Source organism: Saccopteryx bilineata, chromosome 1 (genome assembly GCF_036850765.1).
Source record: "Saccopteryx bilineata isolate mSacBil1 chromosome 1, mSacBil1_pri_phased_curated, whole genome shotgun sequence".
Taxonomy (NCBI): domain Eukaryota; kingdom Metazoa; phylum Chordata; class Mammalia; order Chiroptera; family Emballonuridae; genus Saccopteryx; species Saccopteryx bilineata.
The window spans coordinates 225,825,666-225,851,658 of NC_089490.1; the positions used below are offsets into that span (position 1 = coordinate 225,825,666).

Below are 25,993 nucleotides of genomic sequence, written 5' to 3' on the forward strand. Positions count from 1 at the left end.
TTATGTTGAGATATTTTCCTTCTCTACCCATTTTGTTGAGTGTTTTAAACAAAATAATGTTGTATTTTATCAAATGCCTTTTCTGCTTCTATTGGTAAAATCATATGGTTTATGTTCTTTGTTTTGTTGATTACATATTACGTTAACTGTTTTACATATTTTGAACCATCCTTGTGATTCTGGGATGGATCCCACTTGATCATAAATTATTTTTTAATGTGTTGTTCTATTCAATTTGCTAGTATTTTGTTTAGTATTTTAGCGTCTGTATTCATTAGAGATATTGGTCTGTAGTTTTCTTTTTTTATGTTGTCCTTGCCAGGTTTTGGTATGAGGGTTATGTTGGCCTCATAAAATGTGTTTGGCAGTATTGCTTCTTCTTCAATTTTTTGGAAGACTTGGAGTAGAATAGGAACCAAGTCTTCTTTAAATGTTTGATAGAATTCATTAGTATAGCCATATGGCCCTGAACTTTTATTTTGGGGGAGGTTTTTGATAGTTGTTTCTATTTCCTCCCTGCTTATAGGTCTGTTTAGGCTTTCTTCTTCTTCATGACTCAGTCTAGAAAGATTGTATTGTTCTAGGAATTTATCCATTTCTTCTAGATTGTTAAATTTGATGGCATACAGTTTCTCATAGTATTCTACAATAATTTTTTGCATATCTATGCTATCTGTGGTGATTTCTCCTCTTTCATTTTGGATTTTGTTTAAATGAGTCCTTTCTCTTTTTTCCTTAGTGAGTCTTGCCAAGGGTTCATCAATTTTGTTGATCTTTTCAAAGAACCAGCTCCTTGTTTTATTAATTTTTTCTATAGTTTTTCTGTTCTCTATTTCATTTATTTCTGCTCTGATTTTTACTATTTCCTTTCTCCTGCTGGTTTTGGGTTGTTTTCGTTCTTCTTTTTCTAGTTTTTTTAGATGTAAAGTTAAGTGGTTTACTTGGGCTCTCTCTTATTTGTTCATATAGGCCTGTAGTGATATGAACTTCCCTCTTATTACTGCTTTTGCTGCATCCCAGAGATTCTGATATGTCGTATTGTTATTTTCATTTGTCTGTATGTATCTTTTGATCTCTGTGCTTATTTCTACTTTGACCCACTCATTTTTTAGAAGTATTTAATATGTTGTTTAGTTTCCACATTTTTGTGGGGTTTTTTTTACCTCTTTTTTTGCAGTTGAATTCTAGTTTCAAGGCTTTATGATCAGAAAATATGCTTGGTATAATTTCAATCTTTCTGAATTTGTTGATGTTATTTTTGGGCACAACATATGGTCAATTCTTGAGAATGTTCCATATGCACTAGAGAAAAATGTATACTCTGGCACTTTGGGATGAGATGTCCTGTAAATGTCTATCATATCCAATTGTTCTAGTGTTTCATTTAAGGCCAATATTTCTTTATTGATTTTTTGTTTGGATGAACAATTAGATGTGTCAGCGGTGTATTGAGGTCTCCAAGTATGATTGTATTTGTGTCGGTTTTTGTTTTTAAGTCAGTCAGTAGCTGTCTTATATATTTTGGTGCTTCTTGGTTTGGTGCATATATATTGAATATTAAAAAGTGTTATGTCTTCTTGATTCAATGTCCCCTTTATCATTATGAAATGACCATTTTTGTCTCTGATTACCTTTGCTGTCTTGTAGTCAGCATTGTTAGATATGAGTATTACTACACCTGCTTTTTTTTGGATGTTATTTGCTTACAGTATTGTTTTCCAACCTTTCACTTTGAATTTGTTTTTATCCTTGTAGCTTAGATGTGTTTCTTGTAGGCAGCATACAGTTGGAAGCTACTTTGTCTTTTTATTGGTGCGTTCAATCCATTTACATTTAGTGTAATTATTGACACTTGAGGGTTTCCTATTGCCATTTTATATATAACTTTCTGATAGTTTTGTATCTTGTTTGGTTCTTCTCTTTTGTTTTTCTATCATTTGTTTTTGTTTAGTTGTATCCATACTTCTTTCCTCTGTTACTTCTTTTTTCAAGCCATGTGCTTCTGTGGTGGTTTTTTCAAGGGTAGTTATCATTAAGTAATGTAAAGGATATATATTATGTTCATTATAGTACATTATCTCATGAGTGCTTCTGCACCCCATCCTCCTTTGCTACTGGTAATCTTTGTCCTCTCCCCTTTTTGTTTTTGTTGTCACAGATTAATCTTGTTTTTATTGCAATCTTGACAGAGCTTTTACTTTTAGTTTTGTTTTGTTCTTTGTATCTGGTCGGAAAATCCCCTTTAGTATTTCCTGAAGTGGGAGTTTTCTGTTGATAAATTCCCTCATCTTTTCTGTATCTGTGAATGCTTTTATTTCTCCTTCGTATTTGAAGGATAGCTTTGATGGGTATAGTATTCTTGTCTGGAAGTTCCTCTCTTTCAGGACTTTAAATATTGGGGTCCACTCTCTTCTAGCTTGTAGAGTTTCTGCTGAGAAATCTGTTAATAATATAATGAGCCTTCCTTTATATGTTGTATTCTTCTTTTCCCTGGCTGTCTTGAGAATTTTTTCTTTGTCATTGGTTTGTGCCAATTTCATTATGATGTGCCTTGGAGTAGGTTTGTTAAGGTTAAGATAACTCAGTGTTCTGTTTGCTTCTTGAATTTGAGGCTTTAGTTCTTTCTACAGGCTTGGGAAGTTCTCGTCTATTATTGGTTTGACTATGTTCTCCATTCCATTTTCTCTCTCTTCTCCTTCTGATATACCCATTATTCTTATGTTACTCTTTCGATGGAGTCAGACAATTCTTGTAAGGCTTTCTCATTTTTTTAAATTCATGAGTTTCTCTCTTCTCTCTGTAGTGCCTCTAGTTGCCTGTCTTTTATGTCACTAATTCTCTCTTCTATCTGGCCTGTTCTATTGGCTAAGCTTGTTACCTCGTTTTTCAGTTCATGTATTGAGTTTTTCATTTCTGTTTGATTCGTTTCATAGTTGCAATTTCCTTGATGATGTATTCTTTTTGTTCGTTGAATTGTTTTTTGAGCTCCCTAAGTTGCCTTTCTGTGCTTTCTTGTATATCCTTGAGTAATTTTAGGACTTCAATTTTAAATTCTCTGTCATTTAACTCCAAGGTTTCCAAGCTATTGAAACATATTTCTGTAGATTTTTCCTCATTTATCTGAGCTACATCACTGTCTTTTGTATCCATGATATTCAATTTGTTTTTCTTTAGTGGCATTTGAGAGTGGTATTGTTAATAACAATAATAAGAGTTGATAAAAAAAAGAAATTTTTTTTTGAGAAAATGCAGTGAAAAACTAAAAATTCTATTGTGCTAAGTGCAACAAAAATACATAGAATGGAGGGCCAGAGTTGGGGGGAAGTGACAAGGAGGCAAAAAATGAGGCAAGAACCCACAAAATGCCACAAGGAAAAAATTTGGATCAAGAATAAAATAATTTGTTTGTAAATGATGGTCAAATGAGAGAAACAATGTAAGAGAAGAGAAGAAAAAAGGAAAAAGAGGACAAAGGAAAAAATACAGTGAAAAATGAAAATTCTATTGTATTAAGTGAAACAAAAACTATATAGAATGGAGAGATGCCCTGGCCGGTTGGCTCAGCGGTAGAGCGTCGGTCTAGCGTGTGGAGGACCCGGGTTCGATTCCCGGCCAGGGCACACAGGAGAAGCGCCCATTTGCTTCTCCACCCCTCCGCCGCACTTTCCTCTCTGTCTCTCTCTTCCCCTCCTGCAGCCAAGGCTCCATTGGAGCAAACATGGCCCGGGCGTTGGGGATGGCTCTGTGGCCTCTGCCCCAGGCTCTAGAGTGGCTCTGGTCGCAACATGGCGACGCCCAGGATGGGCAGAACATCGCCCCCTGGTGGGCAGAGCGTCGCCCCATGGTGGGCGTGCCGGGTGGATCCCGGTGGGGCGCATGCGGGAGTCTGTCTGACTGTCTCTCCCTGTTTCCAGCTTCAGAAAAAAAAAAAAAAAGAATGGAGAGATGGAGTTGGGGGAAATGCTAAAAATATAAAAAGTGAAGTAAAAAGCACACAAAATTCCACACAAAAAATTTTGAATCCAGAATAAAATTATTTGTTTCTGGGTGAGATTTGAATGAGAGAAAAAGTGAAAGAGAAAAGAAGAAACAAAAAGAAACAGAGAGAGAAAAATTAAGTTTTTTGGAATGTAACACTCATAGAAAAAAAAAGAATAGAAAATGTAACACCAATGTAATAAAGTTCATAATGAAAGGAAAAGAATAAAATGGAAAGAGGATAAAATGACCAAGTTGAAAAAAAGTAAGATAAAAAATACAAGAAAAAAAACGGAAAAAGTTATGAAGACTGTAAATTTTTCCTGGTTTTGAGAGGTCATCTTTTCCTTTTTCTTTCTTCTCTTTTTGGCTGGTGGCACTGTACCCCACGTTGTGCCCCTGTGGCACTCTTAGGCAAAGATTTGCAGTTGTATCTCTATGGTGATGACATAAGCTAGGCCTCGGTCCTGTTCGTAGGTGGGGCTTGTCAGCATTTGAAGGCTCCTACAATGGGAGTCCGTTTTTTTGGAGCCTCTTCCTAAATCTCTCCTTCCTGAACCAGCAGTCTGGGGATCCAGATGTTAAGTTGCCCCAGCCACTGCCCAGAGAACAAGAGGCTCTAAGAGCTAAGAAATCCCCCCTTCTTCCCCGCTCAAAGCAGGGTTCTGGGTTAGGTTTTACCAACCAGAGCCACCAGCATAATCAGGCAGGGCTGGGAGCCAATTGCCTTTCAGGTGTCTTTCTATGAGCCTCTGGGCATGTCTAGTATGCCTCAGCACTCCACGGGTTTACTCTCCTCAGGCTTTTTATTTATTTATTTTATTTATTTATTTTTATTTATTCATTTTAGAGAGGAGAGGGAGAGACAGACAGAGAGAGAGAGACAGAGAGAGAGAAGGGGGGGAGGAGCTGGAAGCATCAACTCCCATATGTGCCTTGACCAGGCAAGCCCAGGGTTTTGAACCAGCGACCTCAGCATTTCCAGGTCGACGCTTTATCCACTGTGCCACCACAGGTCAGGCTCTCCTCAGGCTTTTTGCACTTTGTAACCTGTATCGGCTGGTAGCAAGATGCCCCAGTCACTGCCTGCAGAGCAACAGGCTCTAAAAGCTGCCAAGTCCCTCCTCCAGGTTCATTCAAAGCACAGCTCTGTGTATGAAAGCTTTGTCAACAAGAGCCACCAGCTCAAGCAAGCAAGGGAGTGAGCTGATTTCTGGTTCTAGTTAAATTTGCCTCAGTGCTCCGTGGGTCTGCTCTCCACAGGCTTCTCCCTTGTTGGAAGCCTACAGCCCAGCCCACCTAACTTCCACAGTGTTCTCTGAGGTCTGTTCCATGGAACTGTACTTTTTAACCTGTCTTGGCTGGCTGGAAGTTGCCCCAGCCACTGCCTGCAGAGCAAGAGGCCCTGAGAACTATCAAGTCCCTCCTCCAGGTCCGCTTAAATTGCAGGCCTGGGAAAGAAGGCTTTGTCAGCCAGAGATGTCAGCATAAACCTGCCGGGCAGTGAGCAGACTGTGGATTTGACTCCTTTCAGCACTCTGCGGGTCAGCTCTCCAGAGGCTGTCTACACGCCCTTCCCCCCACCACTTTCGCAGTTCTTTTTCCCAGGAATGTGCTTTGTTCACTGGAATGGCTGTCAGAGGTGCTGTGCCTGTAGGGAAGCTGGCTGTCTGCACACTTCCTGTATGCTGCCGTTCGGGGCACCGGGATTATACAGAGACTCTGGTCACAGCCCACGCAGAGGGCCACTGCTGACAGTCTCCAACCCAGCCTCTCTATCCAGGAACGTGGGCACCCACACCCGAAGCAGCAGGTGAATCCACTTGCACACTGCCCGCGCTCACCAACTGGGAAACTGGGAGTAAACAAGGCAACTGCTCGCCCACCTCTGCCGGGGTCTGCCACTGGCATTAGCTCCAAGTGGGCTGAGCTGTGGGCACACTTTCTCCTCAGCTTGAATGTCTCTGCCCTAGCCCAGCTTTTTCCACGGCCCCAGCCCTCCCTTCCTCTCAGTTCCAAGTGAAAGCAGCCCTTCCTCAGGTCAGTGAGGAAAGCGGAATACTCCATTCTCTGTCTTATTTCCTTCAGATCGGATTATATATTCAGCCACCTTTCACCCAATCATACCTTTGTTTGATATATGTGTATTTCAGATGTTCCTGAGATTGCTTTTCTGTCTCTAGTTGTTGAATTTGTTGAAATTTCAAGGAGAGGTCTCAGGAGCACCCCTCATGGCACCATTTCTCTGACGTCCTTTTTTCTGAAGTGAGAGGCTGGGAGGTAGAGAGACAGATTCCCGCAGGTGCCTGACTGGGATACACTGGCATGCCCACCAGGGGGCGATGCTCTGCCCATCAGGGCTGTTGCTCCATTGCAATAGGAGCCATTCTAGTCCCTGAGGCAGAGGCCATGGAGCCGTCCTCAGCACCCAGGTCAACTTTGCTCCAATGGAGCCTTGGCTGTGGGAGGGGAAGAGACAGAGGGAAAGGAGAGGGGGAAGGGTTGAGAAGCAGATGAGTGCTTCCTCTGTGTGCCCTGACTGAGAATCAAACCTGGGACTTTCACAAGCCAGGCCAATGCTCTACCGCTGAGCCAACCGGCCAGAGCCCCAGGACATTTTTGAAAACAGCTTTCAGTTTAACAGCTAAGAGTTATCAGGAGTGGACAGGAACCCTACGAAAATTGCTGTTATCTTAGGGTGATAGGTGCATCACCAAAGCTGGGCCTTTCTGGGGAGCAACAACAAAGGTAGGGGCTCAAGGACAGACATCAGGAAAATAACCCAGTTGGTCACTAAGCAAATAAACAAGCAAATAACAATAAGGTACAGAGGGATGGGAGGAATAGTACTCAGATCTGCTACAGAATATTATCTAATAAACTATAAGGCAAAGAGAATAAAAGAAAGAAATAAAACTATGAGGCTTGCAAAGAAAAGGAGAGTAAGATCCACACACTGGAAAAAAGGCAACAGACCCTGTCAGAGTGGCCAGATGCTGGAGTTATCAGGAAAAGACTGAACTATCATTAACACATTCACAGAACTAAAGGAAACCATTAGTAAAGAAGTAAAAGAAGGATCATAAAAGAGATATAATTTAGATTTAAATAAAATAAACAAATTCTTAGACACAATTTACTGCAACTGATTTAAGAAATTGACAATCGGAATATACCTATAGCAAGTAAAGAGATTGAAGTAGTAATAGTAATTTAAAAAAACTTCTCATAAAGGGCCTCAAGATGGCTTGACTAATGAATTCTACCAAAAACATAAAGAAAGCAATTCTTCGTAAACTCTTCCAAAACAATGTTATTTTTATGACCGCTATTACCACCAGTATCTGTGATAAGTTTGGATGTAGGACTACTCGGCAAATTAACAAACTGAATCCAGCAACACCTAGAAAGAATTATGCACAGGACTAAATGGAGTTTATCCTAGGGATGTATGTTTTGTTCAACATTTGAAAATGAGTATTAATCATGTTTTATATTTTGGCATCCTGGGGTCTAGCAACTGTCTCTCAGGGGCTAATGAACTAGAGATAGAAAACAACTTGCCTCTCATACAGACCAACCAACCTGAAGCCCATATCCGAAACACCTCCTTCATCCAACTTGCACACCCACCAGCCAGTATCTCCTCTGCCTTATATTACCCCAGGACCAGGTACCTGACAACTAGAGACCACCTCCATACCCTAGAGCCCCCTGAAATTCCTCAAACTATTCAATCTTGCTCAAGCCATGGCCCAGTAGCTCAGCTAGTTAAGAGCATCGTACCGATACTCCAAGGTTGCAAGTTCTATCCCAGGTCCGGGCACATACAAGAATCAACCAATGAATGCATATATAAGTGGAACAAGTCTGTTTCTCTCTCTTCCTCTCTAAAATTAATAAGCAAGTTTTTAAAAAAGTGCTCAAAACAGCCTACTACACCAATTCTTTGTTCCTCATACCTTCTGATCTACCTCATACCTTCTGATACTTCCCCATCAAGTGGCTCTGTGTGGCAAGCTCCATTCTCCTGGAGTTGTTTGTCACCTTACTACCTCTGACTAAAACAAATCTTGGATGTCCTTAAAGTGATTTAATGTAATACATCATATCAGGACTGAAAACCAAAAATGCCTCTCATCTCAACAAGTGTAGAAAACACATGACAAAATCTCAAACCTTTTCATGATAAAGTCAACAAATTAGGAGTAGAATGAATCTTAATCTGATAAAGAACTTCTATAGAAAAATCCATAACTAGTACCATACTTAATGGTCAAGACAGTATTACCCCCTAAGATCAGGAACAAGATGATTTGTACTCGACACTTCTATTCAGTCTTGTATTGGAGGTTCTAGCCAGGACAGTTGGGCAGGATAAATAAAGGCATCCAGATAGAAAAGGAAGTGAAGTGACCTCAATTTGCAGATGAGATCATCTTGCATAAGAACCCACTAAAATACTTTTAGAATAAATGCATTCAGTAAGGTTGCAGGATACAAGATTGATATGCAAAATTAATTCTAAGTCTATTCAAAAATGAACATTCTAAAACAAAATTCAGAAGCTATTCCATCAAAAAGAACAATTTAGGAATAGAGACAAGGATTAGATCAGTGGTTGCTTAGGATTGACTGGGGAATAACTAGCTAAAGGGCATAAATTATTTTTGGAGGTAATAAATGTTCTAAGGGCCTGACCAGGCAGTGGCGCAGTGGATAGAGCGTCCGACTGGGATGCAGAAGGACCCAGGTTCGAAACCCCAAGGTCGCCAGCTTGAGCGTGGGCTCATCTGGTTTGAGCAAAAAGCTCACCAGCTTGGACCCAAGGTCACTGGCTCCAGCAAGGAATTACTCGTCTGCTGAAGGCCCCTGGTCAAGGCACATATGAGAAAGCAATCAATGAACAACTAAGGTGTCGCAACGAAAAACTGATGATTGATGCTTCTCATCTCTCTCCGTTCCTGTCTGTCCCTATCTATCCCTCTCTCTGATTCTCTCTGTCCCTGTAAAAAATAAATAAATAAATAAATAAATAAATGTTCTAAGACTTACTGTGGTTACATATTACTAAAAATCACTGAATTGTACACTTTAAATGAGAGACGTGTAAGATGTGAATTATATCTCAAACTGCTTAAGAGATTGTATGTAGTACTCCAGCCCGGTGGGAACTACTGGTGTCAAGTGGTAAAAACCTACTCAATACACAAACTTATGTTAAGAGGAAGAGAGGGGGAGCTCTGCCAACTGAGGCAAAAGAGAGACCTCCTGAATTTCCTTCTCCCTTAGCTTTTATTATCAGAAGCAGAACAGAGGTAACAGAATTACAAGGGAGGGAGATCAGGTGACAAGGGGAAGAATGATTAATGGCCATTTTGCTGACATGGAGAAAGGGCTCATTTGGTCAGAATATTCTTATTCTTTTGCTAATAAGTTCAAAGGAAGGGGCAATCCAGAACTTCTAGGGCAGTGATGGCAAACCTTTTTATAAGAACCACCCACTTTTGCAGTGCTCGTCAACCTGGTACCTCCCGCCCACTAGTGGGCGTTTTTATGATGGGTAGCATAGCAACCAAATAGCGCGCCATGATTGGCCCACCAGAAAAGCTGGACACTAGTGGGTGGGAGGGACCAGGTTGACCAGCCCTGCAAAAGTGGGTGGTTTTTATAAAAACGTTTGCCATCACCACTCTAGGGGCTAGAGAAATTTTCAAAAGCGGTTCACATGCATTCCTTTGTGTTTGCACAAAAAGGTCTGTCACACAGCTTCTTGGTGTTTGCATCCAAGAGACATTCACTCAGGGCTTTTAACTCAAGTTTCCCAATCCAAGTCATAGAGGGTTGAAGGTTAAATGGGTGATTCCCTACAAAAGATTATGGTGAAAAAATAACCTTTAGCAGCTAATATTGAGTCCTCATTATGCACTGTGCTAATTTATATACCTTATTTCATCTCATCTTTATAACCACTACCCTGTGAGGTATGAATGTCTCCATTTTGCACGAGAGGAAGGCACTGGGAATTTAAAATCTTGCTTAAGGCTACACAGTGGATAAGTGAAAAAGTCGTTTTGAACATCTAACTTCAATAGCTCCTGAGCATGCATTGCCTCTTTTTTTTTTAAATTTTATTTATTTTTTTCCTGAAGCTGGAAACGGGGAGAGACAGACAGACTCCCACATGCGCCCTATCGGGATCCACCCGGCACGCCCACCAGGGGCGACACTCTGCCCCTCCGGGGCATTGCTCTGCCGAGACCAGAGCCACTCTAGCGCCTGGAGCAGAGGCCAAGGAGCCATCCCCAGCGCCTGGGCCATCTTTGCTCCAATGGAGCCTTAGCTGCGGGAGGGGAAGAGAGAGACAGAGAGGAAGGAGGGGGGTGGTGGAGAAGCAAATGGGCGCTTCTCCTATGTGCCCTGGCCGGGAATCAAACCCGGGTCCCTCTCACGCCAGGCCGACGCTCTACTGCTGAGCCAACCGGCCAGGGCCTGCATTGCCTCTTTTTTTTTTTTTTAATTTTTTATTTTTTATTTTTTTATTTTTTTGTATTTTTCTGAAGCTGGAAACGGGGAGAGACAGTCAGACAGACTCCCGCATGCGCCCGACCGGGATCCACCCGGCACGCCCACCAGGGGCGATGCTCTGCCCCTCCGGGGCTTCGCTCTGCTGCGACCAGAGCCACTTTAGCGCCTGGGGCAGAGGCCAAGGAGCCATCCCCAGCGCCCGGGCCATCTTTGCTCCAATGGAGCCTCTGCTGCGGGAGGGGAAGAGAGAGACAGAGAGGAAGGAGGGAGGGGGTGGAGAAGCAAATGGGCGCTTCTCCTATGTGCCCTGGCCGGGAATCGAACCCGGGTCCCCCCGCACGCCAGTTCGACGCTCTACCGCTGAGCCAACCGGCCAGGGCCTGCATTGCCTCTTATAAGTCTCATCAAGTTGTTCTCTGATCCCACAATGAAGATAAAGACTACACAAACTTAGCAAGTAGGCAGTCCAGGTCTCCTAGACAGTTGCCCCCATGTGATCCATAACCAACTCCCTTCAATCATCTCTTGAATTCATCCTTTTTCCTCCGTGCCACTCTTCTAGCATGAGCTAATCAACCTGGCCAGGGCAGACAAATCAAATGCAGTCTTTTTGAAGAGGAGACCTAAAGGCTTTGTAGATTATGTAACTTTTGTCTACTTCTACATCCTTTGGTTTAAAAGTTGCAATTACTTATTCTAGTAATATTAAAGGCCAATGAAAAATAATCCCTGCAATAGCTGCTTTCAGTGTGTGGATTGGTTAGGATATAAAATGGTCTTATTTCCTTTCTTGGGGGAAGGTATTTAATTCACTTATCACAAGTCAATTCTTTCAGTTATTATATATCTGCCTGGTTGTTGAAGTATTTTCTATAACATAGATGAATGTTAAGGGTCAGAAGTGACACTAAAAATGTGCAAAGTAACACACTGAATTTTGTGGGATGAGAAAAAGCAGCAGGTTGCACAAGTGGGAAAGATGACCTCTTATAAAGTCATTTCATTGTCTCCCATTCAGGATCAGTTACATCCAATAAATTTTTGTGTGGTTTTGTGTAGTATACCCTTATCCAAATCTTATACTTCACTGTCATCTCAAATGCTTCTGACTTCGAGACCTCGATATCTGTTGAGGCACAACTATACCTGATTTCTTTTCTGGGTGCCAAGATCATCTACTTCACTTGTGTGAGACACACTGCTACAAGTAAATCACTCACATAAAACTGCAGACCAGTGGAGAACAAAGGATCTTCCTGCAAAGCCTCAGTCTTTAGTACAGCATTTCTTCCACAACAGACTGTCAGAAGTTTGCTGAACAAGCTGTTACTAATGCACTGGTAATCCAAGAAAATCGAATGCTACAAGGTCCTAAAATGAGTCTAATCCATTTTATCACAAAATGCTATAGCAACACAGGTCAATGACTAATGTATTTGTAAGAAGTTAAGTATATTTATTCAGATTTGGCAATTTGCTTGCTTATGACTTACTATTATTGGGGAGGGGGGAGTACATTAAAAATATGACGTCTGTATTCACCAAACTACACTGGCTTTAAAAATTATTAACTTGACAGTGCATTTCTCGTCAATTTTTTTTATTGTGCTACTTGCGCAAAGAACAAAATTATTTACTGAATTATTTAGATCTTTAAATTACTCATTTAACAAGTTCATTTAAATAAGTTTAATATTCCATAAATGATAAGCAGCTTAAATACAAGTTTGATTATTAAAATTTAAAAATAAAGTCATAGTCAAATTTTTGACAAGGCAAGGCAACACTCGTCACCAACCTGGCTGAAGGGCCGCACGCGCACCGCGACTCTCACCCTGTCGGCCCCTGGCGTGGGCGTCGTTGCCATTTCCCCATTACTCACACTGTTACTTGGTAGAAAAATAATGTAGAATGCACACTGCTTGCACGTCACACTAACACATTAAAAGTTCAGCCAACAAAAACTGAGTTTGTTTCTAGACTGTCAATTATTAATGGTCCATTCATTACATGCTATCAATGGCCTATTATAAATTATTTGATAACACTTATTTATTGATGACTTTTATAACCTACACCATGTATCACCACTTAACTGAAACAGTTATTTTTCAGAGAACAGGGGCTTATTTTTTTTCCTTGCCTTTTCTGCCTTTTCCCACATCTACTCACACTCTTTGCCCATCCTCAATAGTCTGCGCCTGAGGTTCTATGAGACTTTCAGTTTGAAAACCTGAATATTATGGGATTTCTGTGATTCAGCAGCAAGCCCCTTCAAAGCAGTATAAAATTTGTTCATACTTTGCATTCTAGCAATACTAGGTGTGCACAGGATACAATGAATATCCATGAGAGAGACTTTTACATTCCACTTCCTTCTCAGACCATTTTAAAGAAGTTACTAGTGAGCAGTGAACCGGTCAATCTAACCTGAATAATTAGTCTCTGAATAATTTAGAGACTTTAAAGATAATAGCCTGTAAGCCTGCTGAACGAGAAATGCCAAAATTACATTTAACCAATGCATTACTTGGAAATTACTCATTTGAGGTAGAATATACAAAATTTGTTCAACTACAAAAAAGTGGCAAAGTTACATAATTCAATTTGAACATAGCAACCACCAAAAACCCCCCAAAACATTGTATGATTAGAAATCTTATCACAGAAGCAAAGTGCATAAATTATAAAATAGCAACTTAAAAATTTAACAGTTCAGTCATCCTCATTTTAAGATTGGTCTAATACTTTTAACTGTAGAGAAGGAAAATGGGACCAATGTCTGCTAGCATATAAAATTACTAAAACAAATTCCCTCTCAAAAATCTAACAGACACAAACTACTGTGAAGTATATACTTTATTTAACATTCCAATAATAAGCCATATTTACATATTATATAAATGTATGAAGTCTTAATATAAAATAGGGAAAAACTGCCTTGACTTAAAGAATCAGACTCCATACAGAGTTATTTCACTTGTGGAAGACCTTCTGCTTACAAAAATTTACAATTTATATAAATTACTGTCTTCCAAATTAGATGATTTTTAATAATTCAGACAATTCTGGGACTTTACAAATAGGTGTACATAAAAACTTGAAAAAATTACAGCATTTTTCTGCGTACAATTTGTTTTGGGAAGGAAGATGGTTTTTTCCTGTTCCTTCCAAGAGCTTTTCCTGTCGCTTCTCCAGTGCTCCTTGGCTTGCCCCTCACTCTGCTGGCTGGGGTGGCCAAGGGAGAAATCAGTTTAATTTCTACTGGAGGGGGTGACCAAGGACTTTCTTTTTCTGGTATTCTGGGAAAAAAAAGATATAATTCAAGTAAGAAGACATCATAATATAAACTATAATTGGCTTCCCAACACAGGAGAAGGAACCGTGGCGACCACCCTTCCCAGCGCTTTCATGTTATAGGAGAGAAGTGAAGTGAAGCTTGACGTTGTAGCAGCTAATTTTTCTTTTTGATTTCGAGAGTAAAAAAAAAAAAATCACTCTGAGAGCTCTCTGAATGTCTCGTATGGTAGGTAATAAACACTGCTGTGTGGGAGGTGGGAGGTCTCGCCAGTACTGCTCGGCGGGCCATGGAATATAAGAGAAACAGCAACTTGCAATTATGAATATATTTTTCTAACATGTATAAAGTAGTTTTCCACATACATATAAAGCCATTTTGTTCGTAAATAGTGTTATTAGTTAATAGTCAAAGCCTCCTTAGAATAGTTTTCTAAAGTAAGGTAAAATAAATTACTTTACTGTCATGAAACTCAATGATGCCTAAGTACAACATAAATAAAATACCATATAGAATACATTTGAAATGGGGTAATTTCCCTATGGATCAAGTTTTATTGCTATTAGTGATATAATCACAGGACTTTAAAGTCTGTAATTACTTTTACTAATAGCCACTATCCCTACTAAAGAAAAGGTGAACGTTGCACTCCCACCCCCACCCGCTGCGGAAACAGACTCACTAGGCACTAAACTCCTGCTTTAAAAAGGATGGAGGGGCTTCATGCTAAAGAAATCCACCAACAACCATACAAAGAGCCCGTGCTTGCTTATAAATGCCTCTATGAATTACCCTTCTCTAATGGGCTTAATTTCTCCTTTATATCAACTCTTAAATCTCAGGTTAAGAAACAAAATACAGTGTGCTAGAAAGCCATACCTGCTTGCGGGCTTTGTTCTGTCTGCCCGGGTCCTTTTGGCCTCCTTCTGCCCCACAGCATTCTCTTCCTAGGAGGGAAACATTTAAAAAGATAAACCTTAAGCCTGACCTGTGGTGGCGCAGTGGATAAAGCATCGACCTGGAAATGCTGAGGTCGCCGGTTCGAAACCCTGAGCTTGCTTGGTCAAGGCACATATGGGAGTTGATGCTTCCTGCTCCTCCCCCCTTCTCTCTCTCTCCCTCTCTCTCTCCTTTCTAAAATGAATAAAAAAAAAAAAAAAAAAAAAAAAAAGATAAACCTTAAGTAATTACACATCTGAAATTTAAATTTACTATTTGGAGTGAAGTTGGATAGGCAAACAATGCTGATGAATTCAAACTCAACACATCCCAAACGAACTCAAATTCCTTAGTAGAAAACTTGGTCATCTGGCACAGCTTTTTATTCCTCATCCTCACACATTCAGCTCATCCAAGTCTCCTGTTTCATTTTTACATTTTATTTATTAATTTTGTAGAGAGAGAAAGGGGGAGAGAGAGAAACATTGATTTGTTGTTCCATGTATTTATACATCATTGGCTCATACCTGTATGTGCCACAACCGGGGATCGAACCTGCAACCTTGGCGTACTGAGACAGTGCTCTGACCAACTGAGCTACTGGATAGGGCTGACAGCTTCATTGTTTTGGATGCTTCCATTGTTCACTGCCCTTCTGTTCCCAACTCCCTTCTAAATCTAAACAATATGCACAGCACTATTCGCTAGTGTGCAAATGGAGCCCACCCCTCCCAGGCACTGTCATGGTTCTATATCTTTGCACCAGCTGTTTCCTCTGCCAGGAATGCCTGTCTCCTTTACCTTCTGTCTAGGAGTACTGGGGTATAAATTATTCTTATCATGCTACAAAATAATTATGTTTTTGCTTCTTTAATTAATCTGAGCTCCTAAAAGACAAGAAATTTGCCTGAATTATTTCTGTGTAACTCTGCTCTCATATAGCAGCTGGCTAATGGCAGAGAATTTAAAAATGCTTGTGAATCCATGTTGGTCAATAAGGGTCTCATAGTTCATAGTCAATCTCTGAACTCTTTTTATTTTAGGGCTGTGTGCAATTAGGTGAGAGAATCAATTTTGAAACACTGTCTCTTCAAGTCTAGTCTATGAATAACATTCCAAAGTTCAGAGACCTACATTTTAAATAAACGCATCCAGATAACTGATGAGACACCAGAATTTAAAACTTACCCCCCAATTGGTAATTTAAACTTCAGCTGCTTGATAGTAATACACCATGAGTAACATACCACACAAACCTACTTTAAATATAGGACGTCTCAAAAGTGTAGACAAGGCAGTTTCAGACTAACATGTCTGCTCTTTTTTAAAAAGTTTACTTAGGAACACTGCTTCAAAAACAAAAAACAAGCACGTTTCAACAAGCATACAAATTAAATCCTGCATGTCTTACCAGTTCACGTGCTAGGCTGGGCGGACTGGCCATGTTCTTCCGCCTGGTCCTCAGAGCAGGCGGTGAGAGCACAAATGGAGATGATAAATCTGAAACTAGTTCTTTCAGCTGTTCAGGAGCTTCTAGTTTTTTAGCTAAAACAAAAAAAAGAACACTGCATTTATATCACTTTCTATAACATGCACATTGGAAAAAAAAGGCTTGAAACAAATGATGTACATTAGAAAAATGTAAACAAGCCTGGTCTGTGGTGGCACAGTAGCTAAAGCATTGACCTGGTACACTGAGGTCACCAGTTCGAAACCCTGGGCTTGTCCAGTCAAGGCACATATGGGAGTTGATGCTTCCTGCTCCTCCCCCTTCTTTGCCTTCTTTCTCCCTCTTCCCCCCAAAATGAATAAAATCTTTAAAAAGCGGGGAGGGGGGGAACATCCCCAAACATGAAAAACACTAGTATAACAAACAACATGATACCCATGAGATATATGACAGGAAAAATCCTTACATAATTAGGATAATTATTCAGGAATAGTTAATGCTTCAAAACTAAATAATGTCATAATATAAAAATAGGATTTCAAGTATGTAGATACAAAACAGTATTATTATACTAGTTTCAATCTTTACTGCTCTTCAGTCTGAGGAGGGAAACATCCATCTTATACATAACCGAAGGACTAGTTTGCCTCACTAATTCCTACTGTTTCAAAGACATTTTATTTATAAAAAGTAATGTTATTTACAAGGAGACTCAAACCTTTCCCTCCAGCTCATCCTGAGTTAACTGTTCTAGTTAAGGGGGAACAACAAAGTCCACAGCATTAAAAAAAAAGTAAAAACATTGGTATAGAAAAAATAAGCTCATAGGAAGCTATTCCAGATAAATAAAAACGGTTTAATTTAGAATTGGTTTAGAATATGGAATTTAAAACATCTATCATAGACTTGGTCTTGGGCTTTGTTCTGCCCACAGGGCTTCTGTCTGAATGGCAGTCAGCAATGTCACTGTGGAGAGGCATGCAGTGGCTGGGCCAGCCTGCCAGAGATTAAACCCCAGCCTCTAGACTTCCTAGCTGTGGAACCCAAGGTAAGTTAATGAGACCTCTCTGTGCCTCAGTGTCTGTGAAATGGGATCAAGTTATTGCGAAGATTAAAGGATTAAGAACAATGTGTGGCATGCCGTAAGTGCTTTATAGATGATTGCCTTTGTCATATTTCAAGAATATAACTAACAAATCTTGAAATAAAATGACTAAGTTATAGTTAAATGTTAGTTCACTTACTGGGATAATCAAGAGTTCTATAAGGTGTTGAATTCTTTTAAAACATACGATTCTTAACAAAAGAATAGACATGAGGTCAGAAATCAAAGTAATCTTTGCTCCCAGCTGGTAAGCGGCAGAAATATTTGGGGTTACTGGTGATAACTTCCCATCTTTGCTATCAAAAAGCAAACATACAAATATTCTGTTTTTGAAAATGACACATTCTATTTTTCTGTCCTGTCACAGGAACAGTTTCTTTGGCTTTTCAAAGACTGACTCTTTGAAAAGGTATGTAAATACAAAAGTATATTATCATGTATAAAAATGTTCAGCACCCGCCATTCCTTCCATATGCTTGCTGGCCAGACAAGACTTTATTATATTGTGTGGGTATGCTAATTTCCTCATCCAGCTCTGTAAACTTCCTGAGTATAAATTTTGACAGTCTTGCTACTTAAGGGTTAAGGAGTTCAAAAGACCTGGGTTCAGACCTAGCAATGTACTGATAAATAGCTTTCTGGAAAGGAAAAAAAAAAAAGCTATCTCTAATTTATAGTATTGGCCGATTTCTGTGGCATAAATATTCCCACCATGGCTGATTCCAAAACTCCCTGAGTTTTTATTAACTGGCCTTCACCACCCAGCAGACACCAGGTTCAGGACCCCATTGCCTATTCCCTGGGCGTTGCAGGTGCTCCGTCTCACTGAACTTCCATTTCCCCTGTGTACATGTACTTCACTGTGTTTCAGTGAGAATCAGTGATAAATGTATACTCTACTATATAGCTTCAGGCATATAATAAGTCTTTCTTAAAGGTCTGCTGACGAGAAATAGAAATGAGGAAATCTACTAAAATGTCAAAACTCCGCACTCTTTTAGCTATAAAACACATCTAAATAAAATTCTAAGAAACCTGTTTCTTTGACAGGTTTTGACTAGAGGACCAAGCCTCAGCCTCTAATGTAATCTAGATTAATTTTCTAATACAATACTTCCATATCCACTCTTCTCCGTGCCTCCGACCCTTCCCTAAAGGAGCTTTAAAACTAGAATTTAAGCCCTGGCCAGTTGGCTCAGTGGTAGAGCGTCGGCCTGGCATGCGGGGTACCCGGGTTCGATTCCCGGCCAGGGCACATAGGAGAAGCGCCCATTTGCTTCTCCACCCCGCCCCCCTCCTTCCTCTCTGTCTCTCTCTTCCCCTCCCGCAGCCGAGGCTCCATTGGAGCAAAGATGGCCCGGGCGCTGGGGATGGCTCCTTGGCCTCTGCCCCAGGTGCTAGAGTGGCTCTGGTCGTGGCAGAGCAACGCCCCGGAGGGGCAGAGCATCGCCCCTTGGTGGGTGTGCCAGGTGGATCCTGGTCGGGCGCATGCGGGAGTCTGTCTCTCCCCGTTTCCAGCTTCAGAAAAATACAAAAACAAAACAAAACAAACTAGAATTTAAACAGGCACAGTGGAGAGAAGTGTTAGGAGTGTAGTAACTATAATCTCAGGGCAAAAGAAGAAAGGAAACTAACTGCATCGATGGTGGCGATTGCTTGATGACGCCATGAATACTCACAAGAATCCTGCCAGGCAGGCACTATTACCTTCATTGTAAAGATAAGAAAACAAGATTCAGAAAGGTTAAATAACTTTCTGCTCAGCTAGTAAGTAGCAGAAATGAGAGACCCCAGCCCTAAATTTCTCTTCTGCAATTCATCATCTCATACTAGGAGGTGCCTATTTCTAGCACTAGAAAATTAAAAAATCAACTCAAATACCTAACATAAGAATGTTTATGCAGCCTGTGGCACTTAGTGAGATGAAATGCCACATAGGGACCTTACCTATGTGTATAAAACAAAAGCAAAAAAATACAAAAACCATGCACACTCAGGTTTTGAGAAAGCTCACCAAATAAGTGGGTGGGGGAGAAGAATATATACACACATGCTACAGTTTGTTGGTTTAAAAAAAACCCACAACAACTGTATACACAGTAGTGACTGGGAAGAATATGTAAGAAAATGAGGGCCCTGGCTGGGTTGCTCAGTGGACAGTGTCGTCCAGACACACTAAGGTTGCAGGTCCTGATCAGGACACATAGTGAGCAATGAGTGCACAGCTAAATGGAACTAAGTGGAGCAGCGAGTTGATGACCGTCCTCTCACCTCATCCATCCTCCCCTTACCTTCTCTTTCTCTCTCAAAACAACAGAAAAATTTTAAAAAAGAAAATGTAGCTATGGTTTGTGGTCCTCTAGATGGCTAGAGTATCTACTTTTAAATTTGACTTTTCTATGGCGGGCATGCATTATTTTTATTAGAGAAAAAGCTGCAGTAGGTGTATAGATGACCATGTAGATGACAAAGAGCAGAGTTGAAGTTCGCCATGCTACTGCATACAAAATGACTTACTATACTTTGCCTGAGTCATGAGGAAAGTATAAAAGAATGATCTTACAGCATTCTTCCATCACTTTCACTGCTGTATTTTTTCCATTTTAACTTGAATAGAGCAGGCTAAGTAAGTTAGGTAAAATGTTGTATTTTGTCATTTCATTCTCCATCATGCAAAGCAAAGGTATAACCACATTGTTCACACCATGGAGAAACTGAAATATACACAGTACTACCAAAACCAAAGATTTGAATTTAAAAAATTGGGGGATACCCCTTACAACTACAAATCATTTTTAGGACAATAATCAATTCCACGGCAAAGGGGCCTTTCCTGGCTATATAAATAAATATAACAAATGACTGCATAAGTATAATTTTTTTTAAAGAATGGTATCATTCCTCAAAAATTCAAATATTTAAAGAGGTTTATGCAAACTGAATGTTGAATATATCAGTTCGCAGATTTCTCTCTTTTTTTTTTTTGTGACAGAAAGGAACAGACAGACTGGAAGGGAGAGAGATTAGAAGCATCAATTCTTTGTTGTGGCACCTTAGTTTCTCAGTGATTGCTTTCATATATGTGCCTTGACCGGGGGGCTACAGCAGAGCCAGTGACCCCTTGCTCAAGCCAGCAACCTTGGGTTTAAGCTGGTGAGCCTTGCTCAAACCAGATGAGCCCACGCTCAAACTGGCACACTCAGGGTTTTGAACCTGGGTCCTCCGCATCCCAGTCCGATGCTTTATCCACTGCACCACTGCCTTGTCGGGCAGTTTGCAGATTTTTAAATGGCTTATCTTTCTCTTGGCTTTCCTCAAGTCAGAAGCAAACTATACAGGAACACTTCTAATGTGTTTAAAAATACATGCAAAGGTTTAAAACAGTTTAAATAAAACAACCAAGTCACCACGTTAAGTCCTGAGCTCTTTTGCTGAAATTCAAATCTTAAATCACGACATGAGTACATAATCACATTTGTTTATATTACCACGTTCATCACCTTTACAAAGAACTAACCGTAACGGGATCTACTCAGCTGCACGAGTGTCTGAGTCTTTTCTTCATTTTCACCATTTGACCATTTTTCTTAATTGCTTCCCTCTCTGATAAATCCCCGCAAGAATTCTTAATAGCGTAGATTGTACATATATATGTATACTTTATGTATACCTGATTTTAAATTATTTTCACCCTTGTGAAAGAAACATCATCTCTGCTTAGAAGGTCTAAGTTGTGCCAACCCAACAGTACAGGCCTGCACTCATAAGTGGTCCTGAGAGAGGTGGCCATGTAGCCAGGCCTGTTTATGGGAAGCAGAATATGGACTTAAATATTTCTGTGTTGTAATCCATAAAATCCTGCTGTTTCCTTTAAAAACAATTTGAGATTATGGCTATCCCTTGGGGTAAGGGCCAAATACCATGACTTAAGATTAAAAATGCTCATTCTATTCAGGGAGAACCAAAATTAAGTCACTTAGGATACAAAGGCAGAATAAAGAGAAATGATACTATTCTAAAAAATAAATAAATAAATAAATAAATAAATAAACCCTAAGTCAAGTGCATTATAGAATTTAAAAGGTTACAATGAATCAGGAAATTCTTGAATCTCAAACTTTAAAATATAAAAATCTTTAAATTGTACTATTAAAAAATCAAAATTGTTTTAGTAGGGGATGAAATTCCCTGTAACTACAAATCTTTAGAAAAAATAATCAATTAGAGCCTTAAATCATTCTTAGAACAATTCTGAAGCTGAAGACTGAATAAAATAAAAACTATGCTTTGAAAAGAAATAAAAGTACCTCTCTCTTTCTTTGGTCGTTTCGACACAGGAGGAGAAAATAAAGACTCATTTTCTGGTTCAGGAAAGTCTGGCAGTAAGATGGCCTTGCTAGATCTAGTCCTTGTGCTACGGGAAAATTTGGTTGAAGCAGTTTTGGCAAGTAATTTTTCTTCTCTGTCATTAGGTTCCTTGTGCATCAATTCTTCATCTATGTGTTTTTCTGATTTTGAGCGTAATGAACGTTTCTGGCTTTGATTTTCAATCCTTTTTGTAATCTTTTTCTTAGAGCTCATCACTGTAGTAAGTTCCTCATTTGGCACTAAAACTGATTTTTCCAAAGTGGGTTTTCCAACACCAGTGTTTTCACTTTTTGCTGGGGTGTTTCTTGTAGATCTCTTTTGGATGCTGAGAGCTTTGCTCTTCTTGGGACTTTTCTCTTCCTTAATGGCCTCAGATCCCACATCTTCTGATGGAGCAACTTTTCTTGGTCTACCACGTCTCCTAGGTGTAGCAGGCATATCAAATTCTGCTTTAACAGTCAACTGGGATGAGTCAAGTTTAGAGTCTTCTCGAAAATCTGATGCCCTAATGTCTCTCCTTTGAACCCTTTTACTATGCTCAATAGGCAGCTGCTGTTCACTGGACTTTCCATCTTGTTCATGTCCTATATCCTCAGAAGTTTCTAAATTTGTACGTCTCAGTATTTTAGTACTTCTGCTAGGACTTGCTACTTTCTTAACTTTTAGATCATTTACAATTTCAACACGTTCCTGGTTTTCTACAGATATTTTCATTCTCTTAGGAGTCTTTTTTGTAACAGATGAAAGCTTAACATCTTTTCTAAAAGAAGTTCCCATGGTTGCTGGTTCTGAGAGCTGAAATGATCTCCAACTTCTCAATTTCCTACCTGGAGTAACCTGTGATTCATGTTCCACAGAATTAATATTCTCTAATATGTCTTGATTAATGTTTTTCTTTCTTCTTTCTCTCTTTGGAGTAACAGAATTTTGAGGTATTTCCTGGTTCTGAGACATTCCTTTGACATTAGAAAAGGCACTTTCAGAAGCCTCTGAAATTTCTTTTGTTTTTCTGCTTTTCTTTGTAACTGAAAACCCTAGCCTCTCAGGAGTAGCAATGACTGCTGAGTCTTCTTGTTGCACTGATTTGACATCCGGGCTCTGGACACGCCATCTTCTTGTTCGAATTCTAGACGGAATCATGTCATTAACCTGGCTAACATTTATAGTCACTGTACTTGTTTCCTGAACAGTCTTAAACGTAGATTTGACTAACTTTGTGGAACGTATTACCTTTTGGCTTATTAAAGGTATGTTATCATGAATGGACTGTTCCTTTGTATCGGAAGTAATTTCTTTACTTCTCGTGTCTTTAATTACATCTAGTAAATTTTCAGCAATTGCGACTTTAATTGGTTCAGGCACATATGGTAATGACTCTATCTTTTGTGACTCTTGATCAGGCATATCTGCAACGTGTCCACAATTACCATTTTCCCCAGTGTATACATGTTTTGACTCAGTTGCTGTGTGAGCTGCTTTAGCTAACACATTAGATGCTGTAGCATCACCCGTTTCAAGTTCTTCTTCACCTTCCAATATCAAGGTAAAGTTGCTCTGAGCCACAAACAGTTCCCCATCTACTTCAGAAATGTCTCCGCACTCAGTAGAGTCTTTATTATCATCAGGTAAGTCACAAAACTGTTGTTCTATGGTCTCAAAATTATATTGAAGCTTAAGAGTTCCTGAGGGATACTCATTAAATGAGAGATCCTTAGTCTCTTGTTCTGAATCTTCAACTTCAAGCTTTTTATTTTCAATCACCTAAAATGAGTTAAAGGTATGAGACTGGTTAGAGAATTTTAATATATGTATTTATTTTAACCTAAAACACAATGTTTTAAAATGACCATCTCATCCTTGGTGTAGGAATTTTAGTATAAACTATATTTGACACGGCATATACTTAAGGGTTTACTTTATAAAATATCCACTTAAGCAATCAGACTTTCTCAGTCAAAATAACTAGACCGAAAAAGACTTAAGAGATTCTGAATGGAATTAAACATCCACATTTCCCTGGCTAAAACAGACAATCTTAACAGAACCCTGAAAATTACTACGATGCTCACAGTTGTGAGAAGCATTAAGGACTTACTCTATAGTCTCACCCAAGGAAAAAATTAACCAGAGAAAAACAACACCCAAACTTCCTAATCACACTTTTCTAAACAGCACGATCCCCATAAGGTTGAAGAAGAAGTCACCTACATAAGCTCCCTTGGGCTAGACTCAATCCTCTTCCCTTTGCTGGGGCTGCATAAACCATGAAATTCCTAAGGCTTTCAAGTTCAGTACCTCTCCTGCAAGGGTTTGGTGGAAGAAGGAATGGTCCTTGCATTTACCTTTTGGTAAGGGAAGGGGAGAAAAAGGAGGAGGTAGAAAGTAACAGAGAGATCTCCTGACCAAGAAGATAGAACATTGCCACCCACCTAGACAATGACATTTTCCCACGCCCCAAACATTCAATGAGATGAAAGATTGGAAATAACCAGAAATGAGGATTCCCACTTATACCATACCCAGAGTTTTTAAGCTTCCCAGCTAAAGGAGTAGGGACTTGATCCATCTATTTCACAGTGAGAATACTCATGAAAATAAATATGGACAACTATGACATTTTTATGAGTTAAGAAACTTTCCAAATACTAGACAAAATTTATGTAAACGTCACAGTTGGTTTTCCCTCATTTCAAATTCATTTATCATATAAAAATTGCATGTTGAGGATGAGAACTGGTAGAATTTTTAGAAACCATAAGTCAACGTATAGGAGTCCAACCTCAATCAGGTGACTAACATTCTCCCACAAGTATGCATGGGATAAAAATTCTATTTAACCATATTCAATTATTTTCAAATATACGCTCTGAATAGTTGCAATGTCATACTTGTCTCTGGAGTAGCCAGTATATTTTTTCTAATGGCTAAACCTCTTTCATTTGAACCAGATATTAAGCAAAAATTAAAATTGTTAAAACACTGACTTCTTTATGATAGCCTTTTTGTTTTTGGTTAAGAAAGACAATTTCTTAAAAGATGTATTTTTATATCCCACAAAGTTATTTATACACTTTTTAAACACAGATTTTTACAAAGAGGTGCTTATATATCAATAAAATAAATGACTACATTAGGTTGAACTATGGTTTAAAACCTAATTAATAAAAAACAAAGATTGACAGAATGAAAAAATTAATTTTTTTTACATGAACTTCTTGAGTATCAGGCGAACCGTCAAAAATTCGAGGCTTTTCTTCTGCTAAGTGGATACTTTCTTTTAATATATCAACTTCTATATCATCATCTTCTTTTAAATTCGCTGCTGTTTCCTGGTCAAGCCTATGTTCAGAGACAATAGGACTTTCAGAGATACTGAGTCCAGAGCTTCCACTATCACCAAGAACATCGGCCACAGCTGAAAAAAAAATGTTTTAAGTTGAAAAAAATGATATATACACTATTTAGGAAGCAACAGAGGAAAAAGGGCACACTGCATTTAAGAATATTCTCTTGACAAACTATTTATTATACTGCTTTTTAAGATGTTAAAGGGGAAAAGCCCAGGAGGATTTACACACTAATCCTGTTTCTTCAGGATCCAGTTATTCAGCTTAAATAATACATGTGCTTTCCACAAAGATAAAAAACATTAGATAAATTTCATATTTAAAAATGACATTGTTTTTTCTCAACTGGAATATAAATGTTTACATTTATTGTGAAACATCAACATGATCAACACTTTGAGCTCAGGTATTTGCTCCTTATTATGTTAGCCTGAAATGACGACGTTTACCAGGTTAATGGCGAACTGTACTGAACAGAACCACACGAGGGAGGCAATCTGGCTATGACCTGCTGGGAGACAGGTATCTCTCTCAGCAGAAAGCACCCAAATGGCCACAAATATACTTCACCACTTAATACTTGGGGGTAGGCTCATTAAAAATAAATTCCTGGCCCTGGCCAGTTGGCTCAGTGGTAGAGCATTGGCCTGGTATGCAGGAGTCCTGGGTTCGATTCCCGGCCAAGGCACACAGGAGAGGCGCCCATCTGCTTCTCCACCCCTCCCCATCTCCTTCCTCTCTGTCTCTCTCTTCTCCTCCTGCAGCCAAGGCTCCACTGGAGCAAAGTTGGCCTGGGCGCTGGGGATGGCTCTATGGCCTCTGCCTCAGGAGCTAGAATGGCTCTGGTTGCAGCAGAGCAACGCCCCAGATGGGCAGAGCATCGCCCCCTGGTGGGTATGCCGGGTGGATCCCGGTCGGTCGGTTGGTCGGGCGCATGTGGGAGTCTGACTGCCTCCCCGTTTCCAACTTCAGAAAAATAC

At 39.7% G+C, this 25,993-nt stretch overlaps 2 protein-coding genes across 3 annotated transcripts in view; both read right to left on the reverse strand.

Annotated features, from left to right (window-relative positions):
* LOC136319470 (kinesin-like protein KIF28P) overlaps window positions 1-12,373 on the reverse strand; it is a 104,954-nt gene extending 92,581 nt beyond the window's left edge. The window contains exon 1 of the mRNA XM_066252724.1: window positions 12,305-12,373. Within this exon, the coding sequence (XP_066108821.1) occupies window positions 12,305-12,373 (69 nt within the window). The remainder of the gene's footprint in view (window positions 1-12,304) is intronic.
* A 974-nt stretch (window positions 12,374-13,347) lies between these two features.
* Window positions 13,348-25,993, reverse strand: part of AHCTF1 (AT-hook containing transcription factor 1) — an 86,507-nt gene continuing 73,861 nt past the window's right edge. For both annotated transcript variants that reach the window (XM_066236975.1, XM_066236967.1), the window contains exons 32-36: window positions 24,873-25,081; window positions 21,606-23,427; window positions 16,155-16,288; window positions 14,684-14,751; window positions 13,348-13,808 (exon numbers count right to left, since the gene is read on the reverse strand). In XM_066236975.1, coding sequence (XP_066093072.1) covers window positions 13,616-13,808; window positions 14,684-14,751; window positions 16,155-16,288; window positions 21,606-23,427; window positions 24,873-25,081 — 2,426 coding nt within the window. In that variant the 3' untranslated portion in view covers window positions 13,348-13,615. The remainder of the gene's footprint in view (window positions 13,809-14,683; window positions 14,752-16,154; window positions 16,289-21,605; window positions 23,428-24,872; window positions 25,082-25,993) is intronic.